The following is a 26,781-nucleotide window of genomic DNA, read 5'->3' on the forward strand; positions in this document are numbered from 1 at the left end:
CAACTGCCAACGGACCAAACTTTCATAAATCAAACCTACTTTTGATTAAATAATATAAGAATGAAAACAACTTAAGTACACTTTCATCAAAAGAAAAACTTTTGCTGCTCTTGCTGATGTATTTGAAATATTATTCACTTGGAAAGAGATTTGATGAACAGGAAACCATAGAAACAGTTATGCTTTAGTGACCATGCACTAAGCACCCATAACAAACTGACATGCGCCTGCCACTGCTCTAAACACAAACTCCACTCCACTTATGAGGAATTCTGCATGACTGGAAAAAAGTAGAACTACTACAACAAAAGACTGTACAGATGGACTACAATCCATCAGAAAAAACCAGCCCTTTCAATGCCTGCAAGCACCAACTTTTGTCCCTAATGGCCAGAACAATTTGTGGTGGATGCCAAATCAAACACCACTTATCTTACACTTAATCCAATAAACTCCAATAATAGCAGGAAGAAATTAAGGTTACACAGACTCAGCAAACAAATACAAATAGCTGTGCCACAACTAGTAGCTGGTGGTGAATCAGTCATCAATTACCCCTGAATAGTAAAAAGAGCAAAAGAAGATTAAGTTATCATACAGTAACTTTTTGGGTAAAAGTGCACACTCCTTGCCTTACATGTGAAGACATGGCACTACAGTGACTGTTAGGCCTTTGTGGTTGATAGTATGCATTTTCATGGAAACTGTGATAATGGTACATTCAGGCAATTCAACATGTTGACTCACTTGGCTATTTCCAGGAATGTCCTGCTTTAAACATGTCTGCCTTGGAAGGAATTATTTAGCATGACTGGTGAAGTAAAGGCAGGCATTATTTAGTATGGCTGGTGAAGTAAAGTCTGAAAAACTGCTGGGCAAGATTTTGATGAAATAGTTATGGGCTAGAATTACTACAGTACTCCAAGAGCTCTTAATCCTAGTGTCAGAAAGATGGTCATCTAAGCAATGATCCATAACTTTAGTTTTAGAATTGTAATTTGACACTCAAGAGATCAAAAATCAAACTTTAAAACTCATACCTTTGCACCTTTTTGGTATTTTTTGTTACCTTTGGTTTTCTCAGCATTTTCTCGTGTACTTCTGTTGTTCTTAATCTGAAAGATTAAGACTGCAGTCACTTGAAATCCACATTTATGCTCCACAGACTTAACTTTCATCATGGTAATGGTTCTGTTTTCCTTCATGTTGTTTTCTTTGAATTTTTTATATGAACTGTAAGCTGCTACCTGTGTGTGTTTGGCAGACAATAATCTTTCCTGGCTGCATACTAAAACTAACTTGTTAACTTTCTTAAAAGCCATGGCCTTGTTCTTTGTCTTCAAGTAACCTGACTGAATACCAGGGTCAGTCATGGAACTATCCCACATGAGTGGCTGAATAATGGAAGGAAATGCAAAAAGCCTCAAGCCTCCCACCATAAGATCCCTTTAGGAGCCAGAAAGGTCTTTGATCACTGAACTACAACAAAATTGTTTTTCAAGTTTATAGTTCAGGGGTAGGAGTGAGAAAATTTCAGTTGATTTGACTTGGTATCCCAATGGTTTTAACGGGAAAGTTTGCAAGTGCACTAGTACTGTAATTTCTTATAACTCATAACTAGGTCTGATCCATCATTTTAAAATCATCATGGTCATGATAGACACTTCAAAAATCTACTATCATCGAAGTGATAACAGATCATTTAAGTGTCTACTATCATGGCCATAATGATTTTAAAATATGGATCAGACCTAGTTATGAGTAATAAGAAATTACTACTGCACCTGCAAACTTAAAACACTAAAACCACTGGGGATACTACATACGAATAACTGAAATTCTCTTGCTCCCACCCCTGAAAAGTAACATGAACTTTGACTAGAAATTGCCTTGTTCCAAAACACTCATCATGAATCAAACCTCACAGACAACTGCCTGGAAACAATTCTTATCCACTTGCCTGGAACAACCAAAAGACAAATTCAAAACCAATTATCCTCTCATTCTTAAGCCAGAGAAATAGGCAGAACTTCAATGAAGTGGTCAAACTTCTTATCTTTCAGCATGGTGTTCCAATAACAACATGAACAGTATCATATCTGCCAATGCAAAATCATTGGTAAAGGACATGCCAGCGATCTATGTAATGAGTTTCACTTCATGCTAGTTCAGCATCACTGGAATTCATCACCAATGTATTCAATGTATCATATTCCACAAAGAATTAGGACAATATGGCAAGTAATTATTTACTCCCATGTATGTCTGGTTCTATTTGCTATATGAAATGCAATAAAGTTATAAAATACCTAAGAACTGATTTAAATTTCCTATTCAGAATAAAAGTAGAAAACTTCAAAATGTACTAATGATTAAAATTTCCTATTCAGAATAAAAGTAGAAAAATTCAAAATGTACTAATGATTAAAATTTCCTATTCAGAATAAAAGTAGAAAACTTCAAAATGTACTAAGATGAAATGTTATGCATATGACAAAAAAAGGGAACAACCTGCAATGAACCGTGAAACAGAACAATACAGTAATTTCTATTGGAATTAAGTAGACAAACAAATGTTTTTTGGAATCTTAAAGTTCTACAATGTTCCAAACTCAATGCTGGCTTACTACCATTATTCAGAAATATTGCTTATACATCAAGTTTAAATACAAAGAGCATAATGTTTAAAAGAAAGGATGAGAATCAGATACTTACTTTAGTCCATTCCCCTTGAGTTTTTTCTGAGAAACGTTTACTGATAATCTTCTTCATCTCATCCGGGTCATCAAGCTGACCAACATCTCCAGTAGTCAATCCAAGAAGTGTTATGAACTGCTGATAAAACTGAGGTTCAATGGCTCCAACAGCCATGTATTTTCCATCACTTGTTTCGTAGGTATCATAAAAATGAACTCCAGAATCTAGCCTGAAAAAAAAAAAAATTATCAAACTAAGTGTGCTATCTGACAAAAATATAAAACAATTTTGTTTTGAAGGAAATAGCCTCATTTTGTTCTTGGTTAACTTGTCAGAACATTAACAGTGAACAAACCAAATCTGTATACCAATTACAAAGGCTAGAAGCCTAGCACTCTACTAAAAACCATCCTCAACTCAACATGTATTCAAGCAAATTAAATTACTGGGGGTGCATAGTTTCTTGGTAGAAAAGATTATTACTTCATATAGATAAATTTTTCTATTGGATACTTATTCACCATAAAAATTACTGTATAATCTTTACACATGAACAGACAGGCAATTTTTATCCATATTACCTCAACTTGCTGATAATTCTACAAATCACAACCTCTCACCATGATTGTGTGACCTCAGAGTCAGAACTTCACCACTGGAGTCAGTGCTCAAGGTTAAAATAATAGATGATCCAACCAGTTGTCCAACTGTTTACCTCTAACTACTGGCCTAACTGAAAATGGGTACTTATATCTGCAAGAGCTGTCCCTTGAGAAAATAATGGCAAATGTTCACTTGTATTTCAGTAACAGTACTTTAAACTCTGGGCAATGGATATACTGCATTTAAAAGGAAATAACTTTTATTATTCATCCACAATGACATTACTAAGAAAATAGCCCTATTATGGGACTGCCTTCAAGGCTATGAGATGATTTCCCACCTAAACTATCAGATGCTCTTCATGCAACTTCTGTTGGAAGCATCAATGGAGATGATCCTTTACTGGGCTAATTTTATGAAAAGATTCCACATCACCCTCCCCTACAAAGTCAATTTTGGTATGAATAGCACTGGATACTGTCATGTTATGACCAATACCAGGAGCCTGGATTTTTTTGCATCAAAGTCATGGTAAAGGATAACTGCACTGATGACCATCCTCTAGTACAGGTTACTTAAGCCAACTGTCAACAGGAATCTTGTTTTCATGCTGAGCCTTAAAGAAGACTTGCCTTGAAAAAGTCAAGGCTTTCTCAGAAAGCTCTACATGCTCTACTTTTTCATTAACTATTAACAGCAGGCAGCTGAATTTATTTAATAAAAGAACTGTTCTCTAGCTAAACTGCCAACAAAGGCTGCTAGATGACCTTCAGGTATGAAGGTCCAGAGACCAAAGGTTGCACAGAAAGCAGCTGACGTGAGGGTGATACAAAACATTGAACCACATTGGGGAACCTCTCAGCAGACTGTTCAGAAGATAAAACAAATCTGCAAACCATTCTAGCTGAGGCCACAGTGGTGTTATTAACATTAATCATAGCCTTTTTGACTGTAACCTTGCTGAACATCACTATCTATCCTTCAGATCATCCCACAGATTTAGAAGAGCATTCATCTTCCATGTTACTGGTGTGTGTCAGAGATTGCTATTCAAGATAACCATAAACAAATTTACAAGAAAGGCTCCATAGAGTTCTCTACAACTCTAAAAAGGACGACAGTACTCTACTCTAATGGAAGGATTTGTCATTCTGTGACAACATGTGACAACATTTAACACAACAATGAACACAACAAAAATCTGGAACACCCATCCAAATTCAGAAACTCAAAGCTTTGCTTCTTGGATGGGCCTCAAAAGCCATTTAACCACAAAATTCTGAAAAGCCATACCAATATCAACTCGTAAGCCGGAAAATCGTCGAAAATCGTCAAAAATCATAAGAAAACCTTACTTTTAATCTCTGAAAACATCGTAAAGCATTATTTTGAGTTTTACATCAAAAACCTTCAAATTATGATTATTCTGCCGTTTTGGGCCATATTTCTTCCTCAAAACATAACGCCATTTAACCACAAATAATTCTGATGAAAATTTGAAAAGCCATAACCTCAACCAGTAAGCCGGAACTGTAAGTAAACCGGGGACTGCCTGTATTATTAAAATTCTTTACTGTTAAAAGTTTTCCCATGTAATAGCACATTTCCTCAAAAATAGTTTTCTGTCCATTTCATGATGAAAAGCATCCTTTTATGGTACCTCGATAACTAGGTAGTGAACTGGGTGTTCTTTTCAGTATCATCTAATTAATACAACTTATTATTTGCATGTATCCTCAGTCATTCTAAGCATCTGGTACAATTGCCCTATGGTTCTATTACTTTTGAAACACCAATAATTCAGTAATTAAAGGTACCTAATTTTAAATTATTCTTCATTTATGGATAATCCAGGTTTATTCCCAAGTCTGTCATACCATCTCACTGGCAATGCTAACCTTATTTATCCTCAAGGAAAATTTGCACACTGATTCATTAAATACTGTGCTGCATAAATAATCTGCACATCCTCATTAATCAAGTAGTGGTACTTACCAGTTGCATCCTCTAGGTTTTCCCCAAATATAAAGATCTCTTGAAGAATAGAGCCAAGATCCAGTATACGCAGCTCCCTCAACCATATTTGCATCAATAACCTGTCCAAGACCTGTAATGTACATAGCACTCCAGTAATAAACAAAATCCCTACTAAAGACAGACCTATTTACTACAGAGTATTATAATCATACAATGAATCATCATTCAGGATCACTAAGATCATGTGTAAAAGCCACATTAAGATGAAATAAATTATAATTCTTCTCACAAGTGTTTTTCATTCTACTTTAAAAGTTTCTTAAATATAAACTTGTTGCATCCTATGCCACCCAGAACAGAAGTGGTATCCTGGAGCAAAGTCAACCTTTGAAGACTGATATCTTGAGTCTTTCACTTTAACAAGTATTCCTCACCAGAGGGTGTCTCCTACTAAGTCACAATTGTCATTAGTTGCCTTAATTAATGCTAGCCAATGTAGCAAATCTAATTACAGTAAAGGGGTTTAGAGGAGGGAACTCTCAATCAAGTGAGAGGTTTCTTTTCCAGTATAAGGAAGAGCATCAATTCAAGAAGTATCTTGGACTAGAATGAAGGATAGATGTCTGTAACTTTTTTTGTGTAAAGGAAAAGTTTTTAATATTCCTAAGAAAACTTTTTGGATTTTTATTTGAGTTTTACTTAAAAACTGGAGTCAGTGGTTTACTAATATTATGTTTGTTTGCACAAGTTTTTCTTTTTTACATGTCACCTCAGATATCACCTTCTCTTCACATGCCATGAGCTGTGTCAGGTGTTAAATAATTTTAAGTTTTCTGTTCAGATATCCATATTTACAAATACATTGATTTCCTTAACTGTCCTTTTGATTCCTCTATTTTCTTTTTATGAATTATTTTCCAGAACTGTTACCAGCTGCCTTCTAGGCAAAACAGAAATTTGTACATTAATATAATTCACATAGCTTATTGAACTTCCAGAACAATAATGAGCAAAAAAAAATTATAACCATACAGTATATCCAACTTAGTATGCATTATTACTGTGCATGAATCTCATTCATTTTACTTATGCTCAGTTTCAAACTACGAAAGTGGACATATTGCTCCTCAGTATTCATATCTGGTTGGGACTGATGAAGTTAGTAATAAGAGCCAGTAGACTTTGTTAGTGCAGGCATCCTGGATGTTGCTTAGCAACAGCAATAAAAATTGCTATTGCTAAGACAACTTGGTTGTCTCAGCGGCATCACATGGTAAATACATTATTGTCCCTCTTAAAAACCAATAACTACCAGACTGATCCCTTTCTCATATGCCAATGCAAATTCATGAAGAGCACAGTGGCCATACATCATCCAATCCCCCTTTAGGTAGAACCTCTTTCTCTAGTAGCAAAATAAACCAGACAGCAAAAATGTTGGGACACTATAATTTCTGCCATAACAGAACTGAAATTCTCTTATACTGTACCTGTCTCATGCATCTGCAGGTCCTTTACATGGCAACAGAACTTCAACACGAGCAAGGGATGCTTGTAAGTTATATACCTTGCCCAAGGGTGACCCAAACATAGGTGCAATACTGTCTTTCATACTGCCTTTCAGCCTAATGTTTGTAACCAAATACTGCAAAGTTTATGAGACATGTCAAGGAACACACCTGTAGGTTGATATCTAGAAGACATGCATTTTAAAGTAGCACCCAAGCCACCTGATATTGCTCTTGGCCTCACAGGCACTCTCAAATGGCAGAGCTGATGCAAGACTGCCTGGTGGCATGAACATTTAGTAAGTCAAAAGGACAGGTGTTTCAGACTTATGCAACAGTGTCTGGTGTGGTTCGGATTCCACAATAAGCTGTAGGTCCCATTGCTAAGTAACCAATTGGTTCTTAGCCACGTAAAATAAGTCTAATCCTTCGGGCCAGCCCTAGGAGAGCTGTTAATCAGCTCAGTGGTCTGGTAAAACTAAGGTATACTTAACTTTAAGCAACAGTGCTTTGAATGACCTTGTCTTGGATTGTTATGCCATTATTTTTCCTAAACAGCACAGGAAATTTGTCTTTGAAGGTCAAAGCACTTGTCTACCCAGTTTTGGGCACAAACAATTTGCCATCACCCCTCCTTAGTGTGACCTTGAAAAAATTACTTCTGAGATAAATATCATTACTCACAATAATTTTCAAATCCTTAAAAATTTCTTTCTAGGGTAAAAGAAAAAAAAAATACAAGAATTAACATCATTTGTTCAGCAGCTCTATGAAAAGGTGTGAAAAACACAATACATATGCAGTATTCTTAAATGAAATCAACAGCATGAACTGACCATGAACAAATGTAGTGGAATTCTCTAGCAGCAACTGACAAGTATGCACCCAAAATACAAAATAAAATGACAGCGATGTCTGTCACTTGATATATGTAGACAACAGCCTTGTTTCACAAATACCAACTTCTCCTACTTTTATGTTATAAAGCATGCAATATACATGTATAAAACAAATGTTTTTCAAAGTATAAACACATTCAAGTTATAATATTAATGACAACACTGCACTGATACCAAAGGTTAGATTTGAAAAAAAGTTAAACTTTTCAAAACTTCTTTGGATATAAATTAACCAATCTTTTTGTTTTCATTTAAAAGGCAAAATGCACTATTTTTAATAATTAATATCTTTAGGTTGAGAAAAATATGCTGATTATTTTATTGCTTTGATATTGATTACTTAATTATTTAAATAATGGTTCTTAAAAGGTTTTAAAGTAATAATGATCTATTTAATGTTAAAATAATAATTATATTAGTTTAAATACCTTGCCAAGCCTTTACTGACTCTTTAAAATTGTCTGTTAAACTACTGAACATTTCGGACTGCCTGTTTACATATTTCCGACTCCAAAAATCTTGTTCCGGTGACTGTTCTTTTCGGAGAGCCTGGAAATGGTCAGTAAAACGCAGCCATTAAAGCTAAAACATCCTACATTCTAGTATATCCCTCAATCATTTACCTTTTTCATTTTGCAACAAATCGCCAATTCTCCAGCTCAATATTTCGATTTATGCAGTGAATTTTTGAAAACATTTTCCTTATTACTACAAGGATTAACAACAGCAAAAGGATTAGAAATTCTTCATCATTTTGTCATAATTTTTGTTACTTTTTTATATTAGCTGTTACAAAAGTTTTATTTATGAAAATTTTCTTGCATATTCATTTAAAATATAACAAAAAATCCATGGTTGTCTTATTAAAGTGCTTATCAGTTTCAAATATTTTCATATAAATCAGATTGATTTGTGCCGTAAAATTTCAACCTTCAGCCAACTTTATTTACAGTATATATTTTCAATTAAAAAGGCAATTGTAAGCTAAAACCTCTTCATTCTATTCTATTCTAGTAATATTCAATCATTTACCTTGATTTTGCAACAAACTGGAAGTCTCTATGTGTACAATAATTTCGATTTTTGAATTTTTTAAATTGTTAAAAAAATTTTTTTTCAATATTAATATTAATTATTTACTGTTTTTATTCGAAATTTATTTAATTTATTCGTAATGTTTGAATATTCAATTTAACATTCATTCATCAAAGTTTTATAAATTAAAATAAAGGTATTCATTTTGAATACAAAAAAAAAAACTCAAAAACTGTTGAGGACTTAAACTATCAGTTTTGAAATATTTAATTATGAGAAAAATAACGATAAGTGCCTTTAAAGATTTCAACCTTCAGTTCAACTATTTGGACAAAAACCCTCTCTCTAAATGGTTTTTGAAAAATCTGTTTAAGTTACAAAATAAAAGTATCTTTACATTTCAAAGTAATATTCAATCATTTACCTTCATTTTAAAAACAAACTGGAAGTCTCTACACAATATTTCGATTTATGTTAATTTTTGACATCAAAATCTTTTTATGCGTCCACGTAGATCCTGGGCAACAAATCTCAGAAATTGTTAACTCACATCTTATTTTTGATGAAACATCTTTTACAATTTAGGTATTGTACATAACGTGTTATTCATATGTAAAAAAAAAAAGCAGTGCAACCTGTTGTAGAATCAAAAAAAATAACTCATGAATTGTTCTTCTATCAGTTTTGAAATATTTTCATAGAAATTTATCTCTTTTTAGCCAAAATTTCAAGTGGTCAGGTTTGTTTGTCTCCTACCAAAATGGATCAAAAATGGTCAATTTAAGTCTAAAACTTTTACATTCTAGTAATATTCAATCATTTACTTTCATTTTGCAACAAATTGAATCTCTTTCCAATATTTCGATTTATTTGTGAATTTTTGAAAAATTTAGTAAATGTGGCACTGTCAAACTTCTCAGTTCCAACATCTCAGAAATTCTTTCATCACTTTGGATGATGTTTGCACTCAGGATTTTATATTTTGTTACATTAAGTTTTTAAATGAAAATGCAATGCACAATTTAAATGTAGAATACAACAAAAAAACTTTGGTAATGCTTTTATCAGTTTTGAAATATTTACTTTATAAATCACGATTCTTCTATAAAAATTTGACCTTCTTTCTGTATTTTGACTGAAATTCGAAAACTGCTTTTTCAAATGAAAAATTCTTACAGTCTAGTAATATTCAATCAATTACCTTCATTTTGCAACAAACAGGAAGTCTCTAATAATAATATTTCGATTTATAAAATTTTTAAAAATGATTTTTTATGTAAGTGGGCCTCTAATTCATGCATCATTTTGTGATAATATTTTCTCTGTGTTGCTTTGATCATTTTACAATTTGTTATATACCAAAACTGCAATTTAGGTAGTCAATAAAAACAAAAAAATAAAATTAGCTTTAATTGCGTTTTGCTCATTTGAAATAAAATTCCATAATACAATTAATATGAAATATTTTTTTTTAACGCTGTCATATATTTCAATATTTATAAGAAATAAATGATATTTTTTCATTTCTGATGGAGAAAAAAACTTCAGGCAATGTCAAAAATTCCTCTTTAAGACATGAATTTTTAAAATGAACTCTTAACCTAAAAAAAATAACAGCATACTGTGATTTTTTTGAAAAAACTTTTTTCAAAGCTTAACTCCTGAGACCTCCCTGGCAAATCGGCAGACAATTAATTGGTAAATAGAGGTTTGCCTTCTTTACGGCCCAAAATGGGTTAACCTGTTACAAAATAATAATAGTATCTTTACAGTGAAATTCAAAACAATACAGATACCAAATGATAAAACAAACCTATATATCTTAAAAAAATTATATGCACAATACTTTTCTTGCGATTGTATCTCGAAATGATAAGAGAAGCTCTTTCTTGACATCAATAATCTGAGATTATGCCTTTATGTAGATCCTGGGCAACAAAGACAGTAAATAACTTTTAACTCACATCTTATTTTTGAGACACATCTAATGAAAGTGTCAGCAAATAAAAAAAGGATTTTTAAGGTATTGTACATAGAAAAAAAGAAAATTCATATGTGAAAAAAAAAAAAAAAGCAATGCAACCTGTTTTAGGTCAAATGTCCTTACTTTACAAGAATACTGTTCTCCGGTGTGGATGAATATGCTAGAGATTTATCTCTTTTAGATAGAGAGGTTCATAGTGGTAGGTTTCTGTCTCCTAACATTAGCAGGTATGACTTGGATCATTGAAAGATGGTCTCTTGCTTGTCAATTTTCCATATACTGTATTTTAAGAGAGATTTTTCATATTCACACTGTTGGACTGAGAACATTCTCCCTCAGGATGTTATGCTTTTGGAACCTCAAAGGTTCAAACAAAAGTGGCCAACAAGTGTAATAAGGTGGACAAGGGCCGTTTTTAAAAAATGACAAAATGCATTTAAAGTTTGCCAACTAGGAAAACGCTTATAAAAGAAAAACCAGCCAATGGATTTGTATGAGATCAGGACCTCATTTTAATGAAATTTAGGTCTATTACATATGCAAAAATCATTATAGTATGTTTTGTCATTTTTGCCATCTTCAACCACTAAAAGTGAGGTAATGTAAGATTGTAAAGTGTTAATGAACACAATGAAAATGTTTTAAGTGGAACAGGACAATTAAAGCATGTTAAAAATGAAAACAACCTAAAATATTTATCCTAATAATGCTCTAAAATTATTATTATAACATATCTGAGTAAAATTTCCATGAAAATATTATAAAACAAAAACAATTACTTACCAAAAAAACAGACTACATTACAGAGTATTAATAACAGAGTAATAAAAACAGCTTGCCTTTTTTTTTTTTTTAGTCTTATGATGTAGCAGTGAGAATTAAGCTGAACAAGATGGGCGAAATTTCCCTTTGTTTTGATGGAAGGAAAGACCTGTGTTTTGCCAGTAACATCTGGGGACAAAAGTGTATGTACAGGATAGTGCTGAGACTTTAGCTAAAGACTCACAATTTCAAAAACCAGCGGCAAGGGTGGGGCAAGAAGAGATGCAGTTTTGCATCACATCGCCCTCAATTCTCCTTGCATTTTAATAATGCTGTATATTACATTTTTACTTATTTATTACTTTGTTAATTTACATTTTCTTCTACAATAACTGATCTCTTCTTTCTTTCTGTATTTTCCATTACCTTCTGTCTTTTATCAAATGAACACCATATTCTCTGGAAGCTTGAATTTCAAGTCAATGGCCTCTATGAGCTTGTTCCATATGTATAGGGTTCATCTTCTGAATAATAATAATAAAATAATAACTATGATACCACAAGTAAGTGGGCCACCTCTAATACTGTAAGTTACATATTCATAGAAGAGGTAAGCATAATTCTTTTTCCTTAGAGGACTTTATCAGCTAACACTGCACCATTCCAGGTAGTCACAAAAACAATGGGCAGCACAAGAAATGTGACATTAATTGCACTGGCATTTGAAATAAAATTCCATATAACCAAAAAGGAAGCATATTCAAAAGACAGCATGATAACAATTGGATACTTGGAAAGAAATAATGCTGAAAAATCAGAACTCAAGAGAAAAAAACACACCACAGAATCAATCTTATTGAAAAATTCCTCTGTTGCTGGGAGATTTTTAAACACTATTCCTATAGCTATAAAACAAATAACATTATACCTGAATTTGAACGTTCCAACAGAGCTAGTGCAATTCCAAAGGCACACATGAGACCTCCCCCGGCAAAATCAGCAAGCAAATTAATTGGAGGAGTGGGTTTGCCTTCTTTACGGCCCAAAATGGAAAGCAGACCTGAAAATATTATACAGTGAAACTGTTTCTTTTCAGGAGTCAGTCAACCTTCAAAAAAATGTAAAGTTTATCATTAAATGATAAAACATACCTGAATTAAGGATTTTTAAAGATTAACTGATCAATATACTATAATTTTCTTGTATTGTAATCAAATTATCTAGTAAAGAGATTTCTGTAAACCTTAAAGATTAAATTCTTAACCAATGTATTTTCTCACAAAATTTCTCTCTTTGAATAACCTTATAGTACCTATAAAAGTAAACATTTTAAAACTGTCTTAAGTTTTCATGCTGTCAAACTGTACAATCACAAAATAAAAAAAAAGGATTTTTAATGTAAATCTTATGAGATAGAACAAAGAAAAATGAACTGTGAAAAAACATAAAAAGATGTAAAGAGCTCAAATACATATATTTTATTTTACATTTCACAAATCCCAAACCTAATCACATTTGGGTAAAATTCTTGAGGCATTCTCACCAGCAGCAATATAAAACGATATGGAGGTCAATTTGTTGAAGTAATGGGGTTGTGTATAAAAAAATTAATCTTATTTTTAAAAATTACACTTCTTTTAAAAAAAACCATCGCAATAAAATAAAATGAACAGCTATTTATGTGGGATGGCTTCATTGCACAGAAGATTTTCCTTAGCTAGAGAGTATTTTACATAGAAGCACTGGCCCAAAGACTATTCACAGAGAGAAATGCATCCAACAAGTCTTGAAGATCATGAGTGGACAAGGGCCTTATTAATAAGGGCATCATACATGTTTAATGAACGTAATTTAGGAGCAGGTAACTCACAAGTTATAAGCCTTCCTGGCCACAGCAATGGACTTTACTGTATTAAGAAGATGAGGATGAAGAGGATGAAAATAGGTCTGGTCCCTTGCTGTTTCTTTCTCATCAGGATGCAACACTACTTTGCCATCTTCTACTACTAAACTACAAGAGTATACCGTAGATCTATAGATAGCATCAGATCCCTCAAGCAAAATTTGATATAAGTGGAACAGGACCTAACACAGCCATGCTCAAAATCATATTAATGTCCTAATTCAGCTTAAAAGCCATAAATGTTGAAATGGCCCTGACCTCATGCCATTTGACTGTAAGAATTAATGTCTCAGACTGCAAGATGGAAGCATATGCAAATAAAATAACCTGTCTTACCCAAAAAAAATATTGTATTATTTGAAACTTCAATCACACAAAAATCACTTTCTTAGACAAAACAGAAAACCCCAATTTCTAATGTTTTTTTTTTCCAAGTAATTCATAAGGCAAGATTTTCTTGGTTATTAAGCTGAACAAGATGTGCTTTTATCACAAACTTAGGCGTTGGCTGATGGAAGGATCTACTAAGAGCAATCAAGCTGACTGTGTTTTGGCCACAAATCTGGGCACATAGGAAAACCTACAGTATGCCAGATTTTGGCATGAGAGACTTACCTAAGGACTGCATAAATTTCACTAACCAGCAAGCAAGGGCTAGGGCAAGAAGAGATGCAGTTTTCAGCATCACATCTTCCAAAGAACACTACTCGGTGGCCTAATAAATATCACTTGACAGGTTCTTGAGCACTGTAGCTAAGTTTTCCTCTGGAGGTTTCTGTAAAGCCTTTCTTTCAAAATACTGACACAAGATGTTTGGGGTGAACATAAGTGTATACATTTCTCACTCTAGCTTCAAGTACCTCTAACAGAGCTGATCAGTAACCTTCTACTACAGACAGACAACTTTCTTAACCTTCCCAAGTACTGTACATCAGAAATTTTTCTACTGTACGAATAGTGGACTGGAGAGGATCACATATCCTTAATTCCACTGATTACAAAACATGTCCCACTTTTCTTGGTACAATTTGGTCACTGACTCCTTTCCTGATGTGGCAAAAACCACGATGCTTTATAACCTCCAAGTATGTGATAGGAGTTGAAGATACTTATGGAAATGACAGAAGTGAGGTTGCAACAAAACCTTGACCCCAGCTCTTACACTCACAGCAGGGCTTTTATAAAGGTGTCTAAGCTCATAATCTTTCAAGTTTGGAAAACCAAGCTTTTGTCCATTTTCTTCTTCTTATTAGAGTTCACAAATTCTTTCATCTGGGGATCTAACAACTTTCGTACTAACTCCTTACAAAAATCCAAAAATCATCCCCAAACTTCTTCCTCATGACAGCCTACAAGCATACAGTGACAATGTTGCCAGACTTTCATTCTTGCCTCATCAAATCCATTCTTCCAAGCTATACTTAACATGTTTTCATACGCCTAGCCTTGACTGAACTCTGTATTTTTTCTAGCGGTGTTTTTGTTTTTTCACCATGCCTAAAAGGTCCAAGAGTTCACTTCATATCAAGCAAAAATGCAGAATGCAAAAAGCCAAGTGGAAAAGTCCAGGTACTCTCCCCATAGAAAGAATTCAAGAAATTAGTGCCATAAAGAAATCATGCACATCCCTACTTCCATACTCATTATAGCAAACAGCACAGGCAGCGATCTCTGCTGACCAGAGACCAACCACATCCACCCTTCTTTCTCTTTATTCATTCATCACTACTAAAGGGCAAAGATATTTTCACTCTGTCCTTTCAGTAGCTCTTCGCTGATATTATAGAGTCCATCCTGAAAATAAATTCATCTTAATCAGTGAACTAAGACTTCTTTGTATTACTTGATCCATTCACGAATCCCTAATTATGAATGTAGTAATTCCCAGGATCCTTCTTTCCTGGGATGGATTCGAGACACTTCTTAAAAGTTTCCTTTCCTATTTTCCCTTCTTAGAGTTTTTCTTTGGCATCCTTAAGATCTCTCAGGGGACCAGGAACATAAAATTTATAATAATCAGTCTTAGTTTCACATAAATATTCAACATTAATATTCTTATTTATAATAATTTTGCATTAATCTTGCCCAAAAATAAAAATTCCAAAACCATAAAATTAGCCCCCTTCTCCAAAAACACAGTCTTTGAAGGCCCTTTCACCATTTCTTCCACACCTTTCATCATAACTAAAACTTTTATCCACCCTCTCTTTTCTCAAAACTCTTTTTCACCTTTAAAATCCTCTATCTCCTCCTTTTAGTATTGGATCCAATCTAAATGACATTTTATATATATCATGGGGAAACATGCAGATTAATAAAATGCCAGTTCCTTTTTATATTTTCCAGTTGCTGATTTTTGGTCATTTTTTGTCATTTTTCCAGGCCAAAATTTCATTAAAAAAGCAAAAAATTCATATCTCAAAGAATTGAAAAATCAAAATCACCCTGCATTTTATTGAAGGTTCAGATGTGTTTTATCCATGGTTCAAACACAGCACACAAAACCACACAAAAAACTAAAAGCAAAGGAGAAGATGCATTTTGACAAAATGGCCATTTTTGGAAAAATCGCCTGGCGTCACAAAACTTCCAAAGGTCATTGACTGAAAAATTTTTCCCTGAAGTTCAGACAGATAACAGTGCTGTAAACAAACTCCAATATATGACCAACCTGTCATCCAACAACCGAAACAAACCAGACAATCCTCGCTCTCTAAAACACTCTTCTCTCTCTTCTCAGTTTGTTCAAAACTGGAAATGCTAGGGAAAAATTCAGGAAAAAGTAAATACCATGTTGTTCCAGGGAACTATGAAGGCATTTGTTGCCCATGTCCCCTGACCTGGAAACTGCAAACAGTATTTTGGGAGAGGACTGCTAAGACTGGTGGCAAACAAATCCACAACAGGTGTGCTCCATAGATTCCATAATTCCCTGCACATTTTTGGATGAAGGGGACATACTGTTTGGAGAACCTGGTTTCTTTGATTCATGGACTCTGCCAGGACTTTGACCTTCCCAGAGAAAAGAGTGACATTTCTTTCCTTTGCCCAAAGAAAAACCAACGAAGTTTGCTAGTTAGAATGCCAACTTTCACTGGATAAGTGCACTACAGTGGTTGAGTTGTCTACCACTATCCCTGACCTTGGTGGATGCCCAGGAATACTGATTTTAGTTCCAGAAAATGGTGTGGCTCTCCACTTCTCCCTCAGACTTTCTTCCAGATGAGCCAAATCTAAAATATGAGTACTACACTCCAATCCTCCTTTGAAGCATCTGAGAACAATTCTGGACATGTGGCGCTACTGGAACATGTCCTTAATTTGGCATGTTTTGCCACCAAAACGTGTGACAATGGTAATGGATGGTCTTTTGGATACCTTGACACTGACCAGGTAGCACTGAGGTGTAACTGCGGATTCCCAAGAAAAATGACTGAGGGACCAGCTTTTCTTAGGATATTAGATGACCTATTAGTTCCAACCAAAGACAAGCTGACTGAATCAGACAATGAAGGAAAACCTGGAGGACGTCACAGAAACTTGTTTTTCTATGCATAGCTGCAAAGACTAAGGCACTCATCATGCTTATCTCCATCCCTAAGTACATGGTTGTCCTGAAAGGGGATAGGTCTGACTTCTCTCAGTTGATGATTAGGCACAGCAATTTGCACAGGTTCATGAAAAGCTGTAAGTACTCCATAAGCTTCATTGCTGAAAAAACCATTCCCATCCAGATGTCTCTGTATCTCACTAACCAGATACCCTGCTTATGAGCCATTATTGAAACTGACGCTATTCTTGTGAAAATCCAACTGAAACACCATTACTGGATAAATAGAGCCAAACATTTATTTCCTGAACCATCCACAAAAATGGTTGAATTTGCCAGGTATGAAGATTGTAAGGAACTAGTGGAGATTAGCAATTCTTTGCCACAGCCTCTTACATAATGATAAACATAGCTGAATAATCTATCAGTTTGAATGTTCAAGATCTGTATACTGTAAAGAAACTGAATGAGTCATACTGGCAAAATCCAAGACACAGCCATGAAGAATAGTTTATTCTGATGCAAAGAATGAACTGAATAACATATGATTAAAGCCACACATTAATAGTAACAGTGGCAATGTTTACTATAGTAATTACAAATTAAAAGATGTAAACATAGTTATTACACATATCACAACTAATGAAAAAGCCATGTTCCCAACATAAACACTCTTAAGCAATCATATAAGTCTAACTTTACTATGCAGTATATGATACTCAAAATATTCTTTCTTTATTTCCATAAACATTTTTCCCAATGATGAATAGATTACATCTGACATTTTGTAATTTTATGTTTGGTAACAACTGATATTTACTGTTATTTCACCTTCTTTAAAAAGTCTAATGGATAATTAATCACTTCAGAACACCAAGTAATCTTAAATAGTGCACTATTTTAAAAACATGCATTTCATCAGATAGTTCTGTCTTTCACACAATCTCAACCATAATGATTACGTAAGTGTCAACAGTAGTCAACTTTATAACTGAGGTAAGTAGACTGGTTTTACCTACAGTATGCCATCTGCTTTTCCTGTTTTTTCATCTTTACTTTATTACTTTAAAAATTTTTCCTGTTCTCTTCTCTTTACAGTTTATCCCTAAAAACTGCAGGTATCTGCTCTGTTTAATTTAAATGATTGGGATTCTTTATATGAATAGTATGCTGATGACAATCCTTTCACTTTTAAGTTTATGTTCTTGTTTTGTCTGTATATATACTGTATTCTGGGATTAGTAAAAGACATTACTTAACATCAAAATATTTGAGAGAACTATGATTAGTATAGATTACAAAAATGTGAAAATCCCTAATAATACAAAATAATCACCGGAACTGAAGGATATGTGACAAACAGAAAGCTGTACTGAGTACATCAAAGAACTGGAACAAATACTATATCACATTAATTTCCATGGCAATTAATTTTTAATGACAACAGCTAAGGAAATTTAAACAAATTACAGTACTGTACCTGAAATAGCAACATAATTAATATCATGACCTGCCATGTTTGCATAAGGTCCAGTCTGGCCAAACCCAGTAAGCCTTGCATAAATCAATTTGGGGTTTTCCTTCATAAGCTCTACAGGACCCAAACCAATCTTCTCCATCACACCTGCAAAAAAAATCATGTTTATTAATCTAGTTATATATTTATTCTGTTGAGAATCTATATATGTACTCTAGTAAAATGAAACTGTTTTTAAAGATACTAATCCAGACGACCTACCCATCTCCTCATATGCTCACACTACTGATTTCTCAGATTCCACTAAAACCCACTGTCATGGAAAATCCTATGAAATGTTCAAGAAGCAGGTGAAAAATGCATCAAAGGATATACTGTATAAGTGAATGGAAATGACATTTTCATAATAATTACATAGCTAATGTATCTACCTCGCGCAGCAACTTTTTTTAATTCAGCAGTAGCGCTTCTTTTGCTTTCATGTAGGTGACAGTCCCACACACTACCAAGGGGGAAACAGGAACCTGGCAGCCATTTTCCAATTTGTTTGTGCCCTCAAGTCTATAAGAGGGGAGAACGACAGGCTCTAATTCTGTAATTACTTGGTAAGTACATATAAAACTTAATTTTATTATGAAAATGTCATTTTCATACAATTAGCTTACCAAGTAATTACAGTACATAGCTGAATTCCCACAAAAACATTAAAGCATGATAATGAATTTGAAATAGAAAAATTCTGTTTGTTGTTTCCTTACCTGGTAAGAGAGCTACAGCAGGTGAACAATGCCTCTGGTTGGTGCTCATCTTAACCCATAATGGTGTGGCTGTTGAGCCATGGAGCACCTCTACATAAGTGGGAGCTTTGTAGTGGGGATATTCCTGATGGCTAACAAAGCATACAATAAGGTGACCTTGCCCTGGGAACAGTACCAACATTAAAAAACCAGACACCGCTGTCACCTACTCTGAAAAACTTGTTAAAAACCACAACCTATCCACTAAGACTGGTGGATACTCCAGATACCTTGTACTCCCAGGTTCCCCAAAACTCGAAAAATCTACACCAAGATGAAAGACAACAAACGAAAAAGAGTGCTTCCTATGATTCTTCATCCAATACCATGCCAGCCACCATAACGGACCCAAGGTACTGCAATCATTAAACACTGTTTCTATGTTCTTCAGGTTGTGAGAAGCAAAAATGGACCTGCACCTCCAGTAGGTAGACTGGATAATAGAGGTCAAGGACATGTTATGTCTAAAAGCCAAGGTAGATACTGCTCTGATATCATGCACTCTCACTTTAAAGTTTGGTAAAATGTCCTCCTGGATCTGGGAATGTGCTTCTCTAATTAAATCTCTTAAGAAGAACAACAAAGCATTCTTTGATAGAGGACAAGATGGGTTCCTTACTGAACACCAAAGATTTCTAGATGGGCCCCTGATCTTTTCTGTCCTATTCAGGTAGTATCTCAATGCTCTGATTGGACACAGTACTCTCTCTTCCTCCCCTGACCAAGAATTTTCATCAAGTTCTTCACAGTCAATAAATGAGGCCAGGGCTTGGACAGGTCTCTTTGTTCTTGGCCAGAAAGCCTAAGGTGAAGAAGCAAACAGCATCCCCTTGAGAAAAGCCCACTCTTATGTTAATAGCTTGTATTTTGCTGATGCGCTTACCCATAGCTAAGGCAAAGAGGAAGAGAGTTTTACACATCAGATTCCAAAGAGAAGCAGAGAGAAGGGGATTGAAAGATGGGCCTGTCAACCATTTTTAGGACCACAACCAGATTCCACGAGACTTAAGTGTTGTTTATTTTCTGTTTCATCATATCAAATGACTTTGCCAGGTCTTTAATCCCTTCGGCACTGTGACATTTCCACGACATCATAAAGGGTACAGTGACGCTACCTAGGACGTATATATGTCGTTATAACTCCATAACGCTAAACGGAATGCTTGTAGTGCTGGGTTATGTCTCCTACTTATTTTTGCAGGTGTGGGATGTCACAGCTCCTCCTCCTTTTTTTTCAGCCACTCATGGACATTCTTGGCTGTGACATCACAGCCTTCTCATCATCAGTTTATGCACAGTCATACTCAAGTTCACACATCTGTTTTTTTCATGATTTTCTTCATTTTACCTTAATTTTCACAGCAAAAAGCATGAGTGAAAGCAGTGATATCTCTTCTGAGGAATATGTTCCTTCTGAGGAAGAATATGAGAGCAGTGACAAGCTCTCAAGTGATGAAATAAGTGATGATGAAGTTGAAGAACGAGAGGTGGACGGTGGCTGGACCTATGTTACCAACATATCTGAGGATTGTCGCCAAGCAATGATGCCAGATTTTCATGATGACTTTTCAGGGCTAAATCCAGCACTTGGGGATGCACCTTTCCTTATGCCTGGGGATGCATATAATTTTTTTTTTTTTTATGATAAAGTGATGAAAACTCTTTGCTCATAGGTTAATGAGAGAGCTGCATTATTTTTTCATGAAAATCACCAAAAAAATGGAAAATTCGTGGGTTGATATGGCGAGAGATAAAAGAGGGGGATTTGTGTGTTTTTTTTTTTATTTTGGCTATATATATATATATATATATATATATATATATATATATATTAGTGTATGTCTGTGTGTACATATACATGCACGTGTGTATATTTTGAATTCATGTCCATTTCCATTAATATACAAAGCAGAATGGATGCTATTAAAACCTTTTCTTTCATGGTTATACGGACTCTAGGGTAAGGTGGGAAAATGCGGGATACAGCATCTCACCGATTACGCATCATGCAGTACCGAAGGGATTAATATCAGAGTTCAACGAGAGATGCAGGCCTCTATGCTTGAAGATGGAGCTAAGCACTGCCCAATAGCCTTTAATGCTAAAGGATGACAAGTTCTTGGTATTCCTCAGAAAAAGGAGAAAATCCACAATTTGCGTTAAAATGGTCTCAGAAGATGAGACATTGTGGTTGTGGCACCAACGTCCGAAGACTGACCACTTGGCCTGATAGACGAGGCTAGAAGACTTCCTTCTGCACTCTGAAATAGCCTCTAAAGCTTCCCTTGAAAAACCCTTCACTCTGACAAGTTTACAGACAGTCTGTAGCCTATCAGACCGAGAGCGGACAACCCTTGGTGGCATCTTCTGAAGTGGGGTTGTGTGAAAAGCGATACTTTTTGGGGAAGCAGCCTTGGGTAGTCCACCAACCTCAGAGGCCAAAACGGGGCTATGAGGGTCATGGTCGCATTGTGGTGCATCTCAAACTTGTTAAATACCTCCCTGATCATGGTGAATGGTGGGAAGGCGTAAAGGTCCACATTTGACCAATCCTGTAGCATGGTGTCTGTGGCCCATGCAAGAGAATCCGGGGCTAGCGAGCAAACAGAGGAAGACAATGGTTCCTGGAGGTGGCAAGCAGCTCCATCACTGGCTTGCCCCACAACTTCCACAGGTCTAGACATGCCAGGGGATCCAGGGTCCACTCAGTGGGAAGGACTTGCTTTTGACGGCTTAGCTCATCCACCACCACATTCAACTTTCCCTGGAAAAAGTGAGTGATAAGTGTAACTTGATTTTGGTCTGCCCACAGAAGTAAATCCCTTGTGGATTGACAGAGAGAGAAGGAATGGGTAAAGCCTTGTTTGCAGATGTAAGCTAAGGCCGTGGTATTGTCCGTGTGCACCACAACTGTCTTGTTGTGGACTAAGTGCATAAAATTCTGAAAATCAAGCTGAACTGCCTTCAGCTCTCTTATATTGATATGTAAGTCTTGTTGTTCTGGAGCCCATGTCCCCGAGACCTCTTGATTGTTTAGCAGGGCTCCCCAAACTCTGTCCAAGGTGTCGGAATAGAAGTCTAGGTCGGGCTTCAGAGGATTAAGGGACTTCCCTTCTGAGAGCCTTTCTTCTGACAGCCACAACTGCAAGTCCAATTTTGTCTCCGGGGTGATTGGAAACATGTGACTGTCTGGCTGGTCTTCCTATTCCAGTTGGCCTTCAGGTAAAACTGGAGTACAGTACTCTCATGTGCAATCTGCCCAGTCTAACAAACATTTCCATGGAGACCAGAGTCCCCAATAGACTCATCCATTGTTGAGCCAACCAAGAAGATAGGACTAGAAACTCTGGACTGTTTGAAGGTAGTTGGATATCCTCTTGGGGGATAGAAAAGCCAGAAAAGCCCGAAAAGCCCGAGAGTTCAGTATTATCCCCAGACAAGAGGATTTCTTGAGAGGGGCTCAACTGGGATTTCTGGAGATTTATAAGGCCCAACTCCTGGGCCAGAAGAAGAATCTTAATTGTGTCCTCCATGCACTTGTCCTTCGACAGGGACCGGAAAAGCTAGTCATCTAAGTAAAGACTGACATTGATCCCCACTAAGTTGAGCCATTTCAACAGAGGAGCCAGGACTTGAGAGAACATTTGAGGGATTGTTGAAAGACCAAAGCAATGAGCCTGAAACTGGTAAACTTTGTCTTGGAAGGCAAACCTTAGATACAGGCAGTCCCTGGTTATTGGCAGGCTCGGTTATCAGTGATTGGGTTTTTCAGGGCTTGTCAAGCGATGAAAATCGGCAGTATTCAGCGCTGATTTCCACTTATTGGCACCGCTAATCGTGAACTGGCACCGATTCATACCTAACAGAGGTGCCAATGACCGAAAAATCAGGCTGAAAATCACCGATTTTCGCTTATTGTCACATCATCGGAACAGAACCCCCGCCGATAACTGGGGACTGCCTGTACTTCCTGGAACTTGGATGAATGGGGATATGAAAGTAAGCATTTTGTATATCTAAGGTTACCATCCAGTCGCCCTGGTGAAGGGATGCAAGGACTGAGTGGTTTGTCTCCATCTTGAACTTTGTCTTCAAGACAAAGTGATTGAGGGCACTTACATCGAGGACTGGTCCCCAACCCCTGATGCCTTTGGTAGCACACAGAGACAATTGTAAAATCTCTCTGAGCTGGTGTCCTGCACCTCCACTATGGCTCTTTTCTGTATGAGGGAGGACACTTCCTCCAAGAGGGCCAAATGTCTCTTGGAGCCTACCGCTAAAAGAAAGTATACCTTAGTTTTACCAGACCACTGAGCTGATTAACAGCTCTCCTGGGGCTGGCCCAAAGGATTAGACTTATTTTACATGGCTAAGAACCAATTGGTTACTTAGCAACGGGACATACAGCTTATTGTGGAATCCAAACCACATTATAGCGAGAAATTAATTTCTATCACCAGAAATAAATTCCTCTAATTCTTCATTAGCCGGCTGGAGACTCGAACTCGGGCCTAGCGAGTGCTAGCCCATAACTCTACTGACTCGCCCAACAAGGAACTTCGGCGCCTACCGAGTAAGCTGTCAATGTGGTGGGAGAGGTGACTAAGGGGGGGGGGGGTTCTCTAAGAATGTAATGACGTAGCCCTCCTTCAAACCACTGATAATCCAGAGCTCCGCTTCTCTCATCAGCCACCTCTCCCAAAACTCAAAAAGGACTACTGTCTCACTTCCTATATGCTGGCTTGGAAGAGCTCTTCTTGATGGCTCTGGATGAAAAGCGGACATTTGCTCCCGGACTGTAGCAGGATTTGAATGGTGCCTGAGTTCTTCCTCCACGAAAAAGCTGTTGCTGGAGGGGAAAGGTGGTCCTAGCTTGAAAAGGAGAAGTATCCTTGGGACGCCTAGATGACTGTGTCAGTAAGCCTTCAGTTGTCTTCTTCTGTAGGTCCAATGCTATCTCTTTCACAGTGTCCTAAGGGAAAAGATGATTTTTGTCAGGGGCAAGAACAGAAATGCAGAATTTTGGGTCTGGGTAACCCCCTTTGAAACCCTGGAGCACCAGAGCTCTCATTTCTTCAGCACCCCAAAAGTAGCAAGGGCAGAGAGCTCTAGAGAACTATCTCTAACAGCCTTGTCCACAGAGAACAGAACCGCAAGCCAGTCAGATCTCCATAGCGAGATCTTGATGATCCTCAATTTTCTTGGCCAATGCACCCACAATCCAATCAAGGAAACTGAGGAATTCAAATACCTTGAATATGTCCTTAACCAGATGATCCAATTCTGCGGACATAAACATGATCTTGGCCCACGAGAAAGCAGAACAATGAGACGAGTCAATAAGACAGGAGAAATCCCCTTAGGAGGAGGCAGCACCTCCCAAATAGGGAGCCTCCCTGGTCATGTAGGACAAGTACCACCTGCATACCAGATGAGAAGGAGGAAAGGCAAAAGACACTTTACCCTGCTCTCTTTTGGTGAAATGCCAGTCTCCCATTTCCTTGAAAGACTTAATAGAGGAGGATGAAAGGACCCACCTTGGGAGGCATGTCCTGTCATCCGGCTGATTCCTCATTAAGAGCGTTGGGGCAGGCTAAGAAGGAGCAGCTGGGGTGAAAAAGGAAGGAAAATTTGCCATCAAATACTGTAGCAGGTCAGCATATGCCAAAGGAGAAGCAGGTTCTGGGTCAATTTCTTCTTCCGAGGAAATAGGAGACAGGTGGTCATCCTGAGTAGGTTTAGGAGCAGAAGGAGGTTTCTTAAGCATGTCCATAATCTGGGCCAACTGTTGTTTAACTTATCCAGAGCAGGTTCATCAAGATCCAAAGGCAAAGGAGACAGCGCTGGAGGTCTAACGGGAGAAGGTGTGGGAGACCAAGACCTATGTGAGGACAAAAAAAGCAACAGGGACCCGGGAGAGGGCAGCTCCTGGGCACTGTGTGTTCGGGAGTGGGTGCTGTGCACTCGGGAGCGGGCGTTGGGTGCTTAGGAGAGGGCACCAGGCACTTGGGAGCGGGGCGCTGGGTGCTTGGGAACCAGATGTGGGTGCTCAGGAGCGAATGCCAGGCATACAGGTGAGAGGGTCTCAGGAGAGAGACGCAGGTGGGTGCTGATGGACAGGAACAGGAGGGTCCAAGGAGAAACTATACAACATGGTCTGGGGCTGCTCGGAGTCTGCTTATACCGCTTGACAGGCAAGAGGGTCTGGGAGCTAACCATGGTCTTCAGAAGGGCACTTAAGGGGCCGGGAAGAGTCCAGGAAACATTTGCAGCATTTTGTGACCACACCATAGTCATCTGAAGAGCTGGAGGACAACAGATGTATCTCCTTGGACAAGCCTTTCCAGTGGCTGTCTGCTGACACCTGGAAGTGGACAACAGGTGTGGCTGAGGGGGCAACTACCCATGGGCAAACCCCATTGGCTTCCCTTGGACTTTTGGTATGTCTTCTCCCAGGTTTGGGGAAGTATGACAAGGACCTCAGTCTAGAACTGACGGGACGGATAGCCACCTCCTCCACTTGCACTGCACTATCACTTTGCAATTTCTCTGCAAACACTTTCTCCATAACCACTTTAAGAGATGCCCCCAAATCAGCAACAGTACTTACTACTAGATTAAGCTTTTTATCAAATCTAGACTCGAGACTGGCGATGGCATTATGATCAGAAACATGGGAGCCAGGCAAGGGAGGAAAAGGTTCTACAGTAAGAGGGCAAGGAGTAGGAGAAACTGCAGGAATAGAAGAAGGGAGAGGAACAGAGCTAACCTCTAAACTAGCTTTGGTGTAGTCTCTAAACTATGAGTGTTTTTTCGCTCAATAAGCCACTTTTCTCTCCATCTCTCTCTTTCTCTAACTTACCTGAATGAGATTTAAATACCTCCCACTGTTTAATCTCCCAAGTTGAACACTCTCTACAGGTCTTATCAACATTACATTCTTGCCCCTACACTTAGCACAGATCATATGAGAATCGTAACAAGTTTTAATAAGCCTAGACTTGTAGCCTAACTTGCTACAGTAGCGAATGCTAGAATTACTAGAGTCAGATATAATCTTAAGTAATTCACTGAAAACTAGTAAAAACTGCAAAATAAACTGCCTAGACACTGTCTAGCATGAAGCGCAACCAAAACACAACAATTGTACTTCACCAAACATGAATGAAATATAGGAAAATCCAAAAAAGTAGCTGCAAAATGAAGCAATGTTTACACACCACATGGCAGAGACAAGTTGGAAAATGGTTGCCAGGTTGTTCCTGTTTCCCCCAGTAGTGGGCAGGACTTTCACCTACATGAAAACAAAAGAAGTGCTACCGCTAAGTTAAAAAAAGTTGCTGTGCAAGGTAGATATGTAATTAACTTTACTTGGTAAGTTACTTATATGAAATCAGAATTTAAACACAGAAAAAGATGGATAAAGAAAATGGAATAAAATCTGTTGACTGCAGAGAGTGAATATGAACATAAGAATATGAGGTTTGAAGAGGCTAAAAGTCCTCAAGAATAAAACATTACTCTATTTACCCATAAATCATAAACAGCCTTATTCCTTGCAAACACTTCCCAGCCAACTTTATTGATAC

At 36.9% G+C, this 26,781-nt stretch overlaps 1 protein-coding gene across 7 annotated transcripts in view; it reads right to left on the reverse strand.

Moving 5' to 3' along the window:
* Positions 1-26,781, reverse strand: part of Amacr (Alpha-methylacyl-CoA racemase) — a 164,167-nt gene that overhangs the window by 6,627 nt on the left and 130,759 nt on the right. For all 7 annotated transcript variants that reach the window (XM_067084444.1, XM_067084441.1, XM_067084443.1 and 4 more), the window contains 4 exons: positions 18,399-18,542; positions 12,394-12,525; positions 5,296-5,407; positions 2,716-2,926 (listed from right to left, as the gene is read on the reverse strand). In XM_067084444.1, the coding sequence (XP_066940545.1) occupies positions 2,716-2,926; positions 5,296-5,407; positions 12,394-12,525; positions 18,399-18,542 (599 nt within the window). The remainder of the gene's footprint in view (positions 1-2,715; positions 2,927-5,295; positions 5,408-12,393; positions 12,526-18,398; positions 18,543-26,781) is intronic.

Source organism: Macrobrachium rosenbergii, chromosome 41 (assembly GCF_040412425.1).
Source record: "Macrobrachium rosenbergii isolate ZJJX-2024 chromosome 41, ASM4041242v1, whole genome shotgun sequence".
NCBI lineage: Eukaryota > Metazoa > Arthropoda > Malacostraca > Decapoda > Palaemonidae > Macrobrachium > Macrobrachium rosenbergii.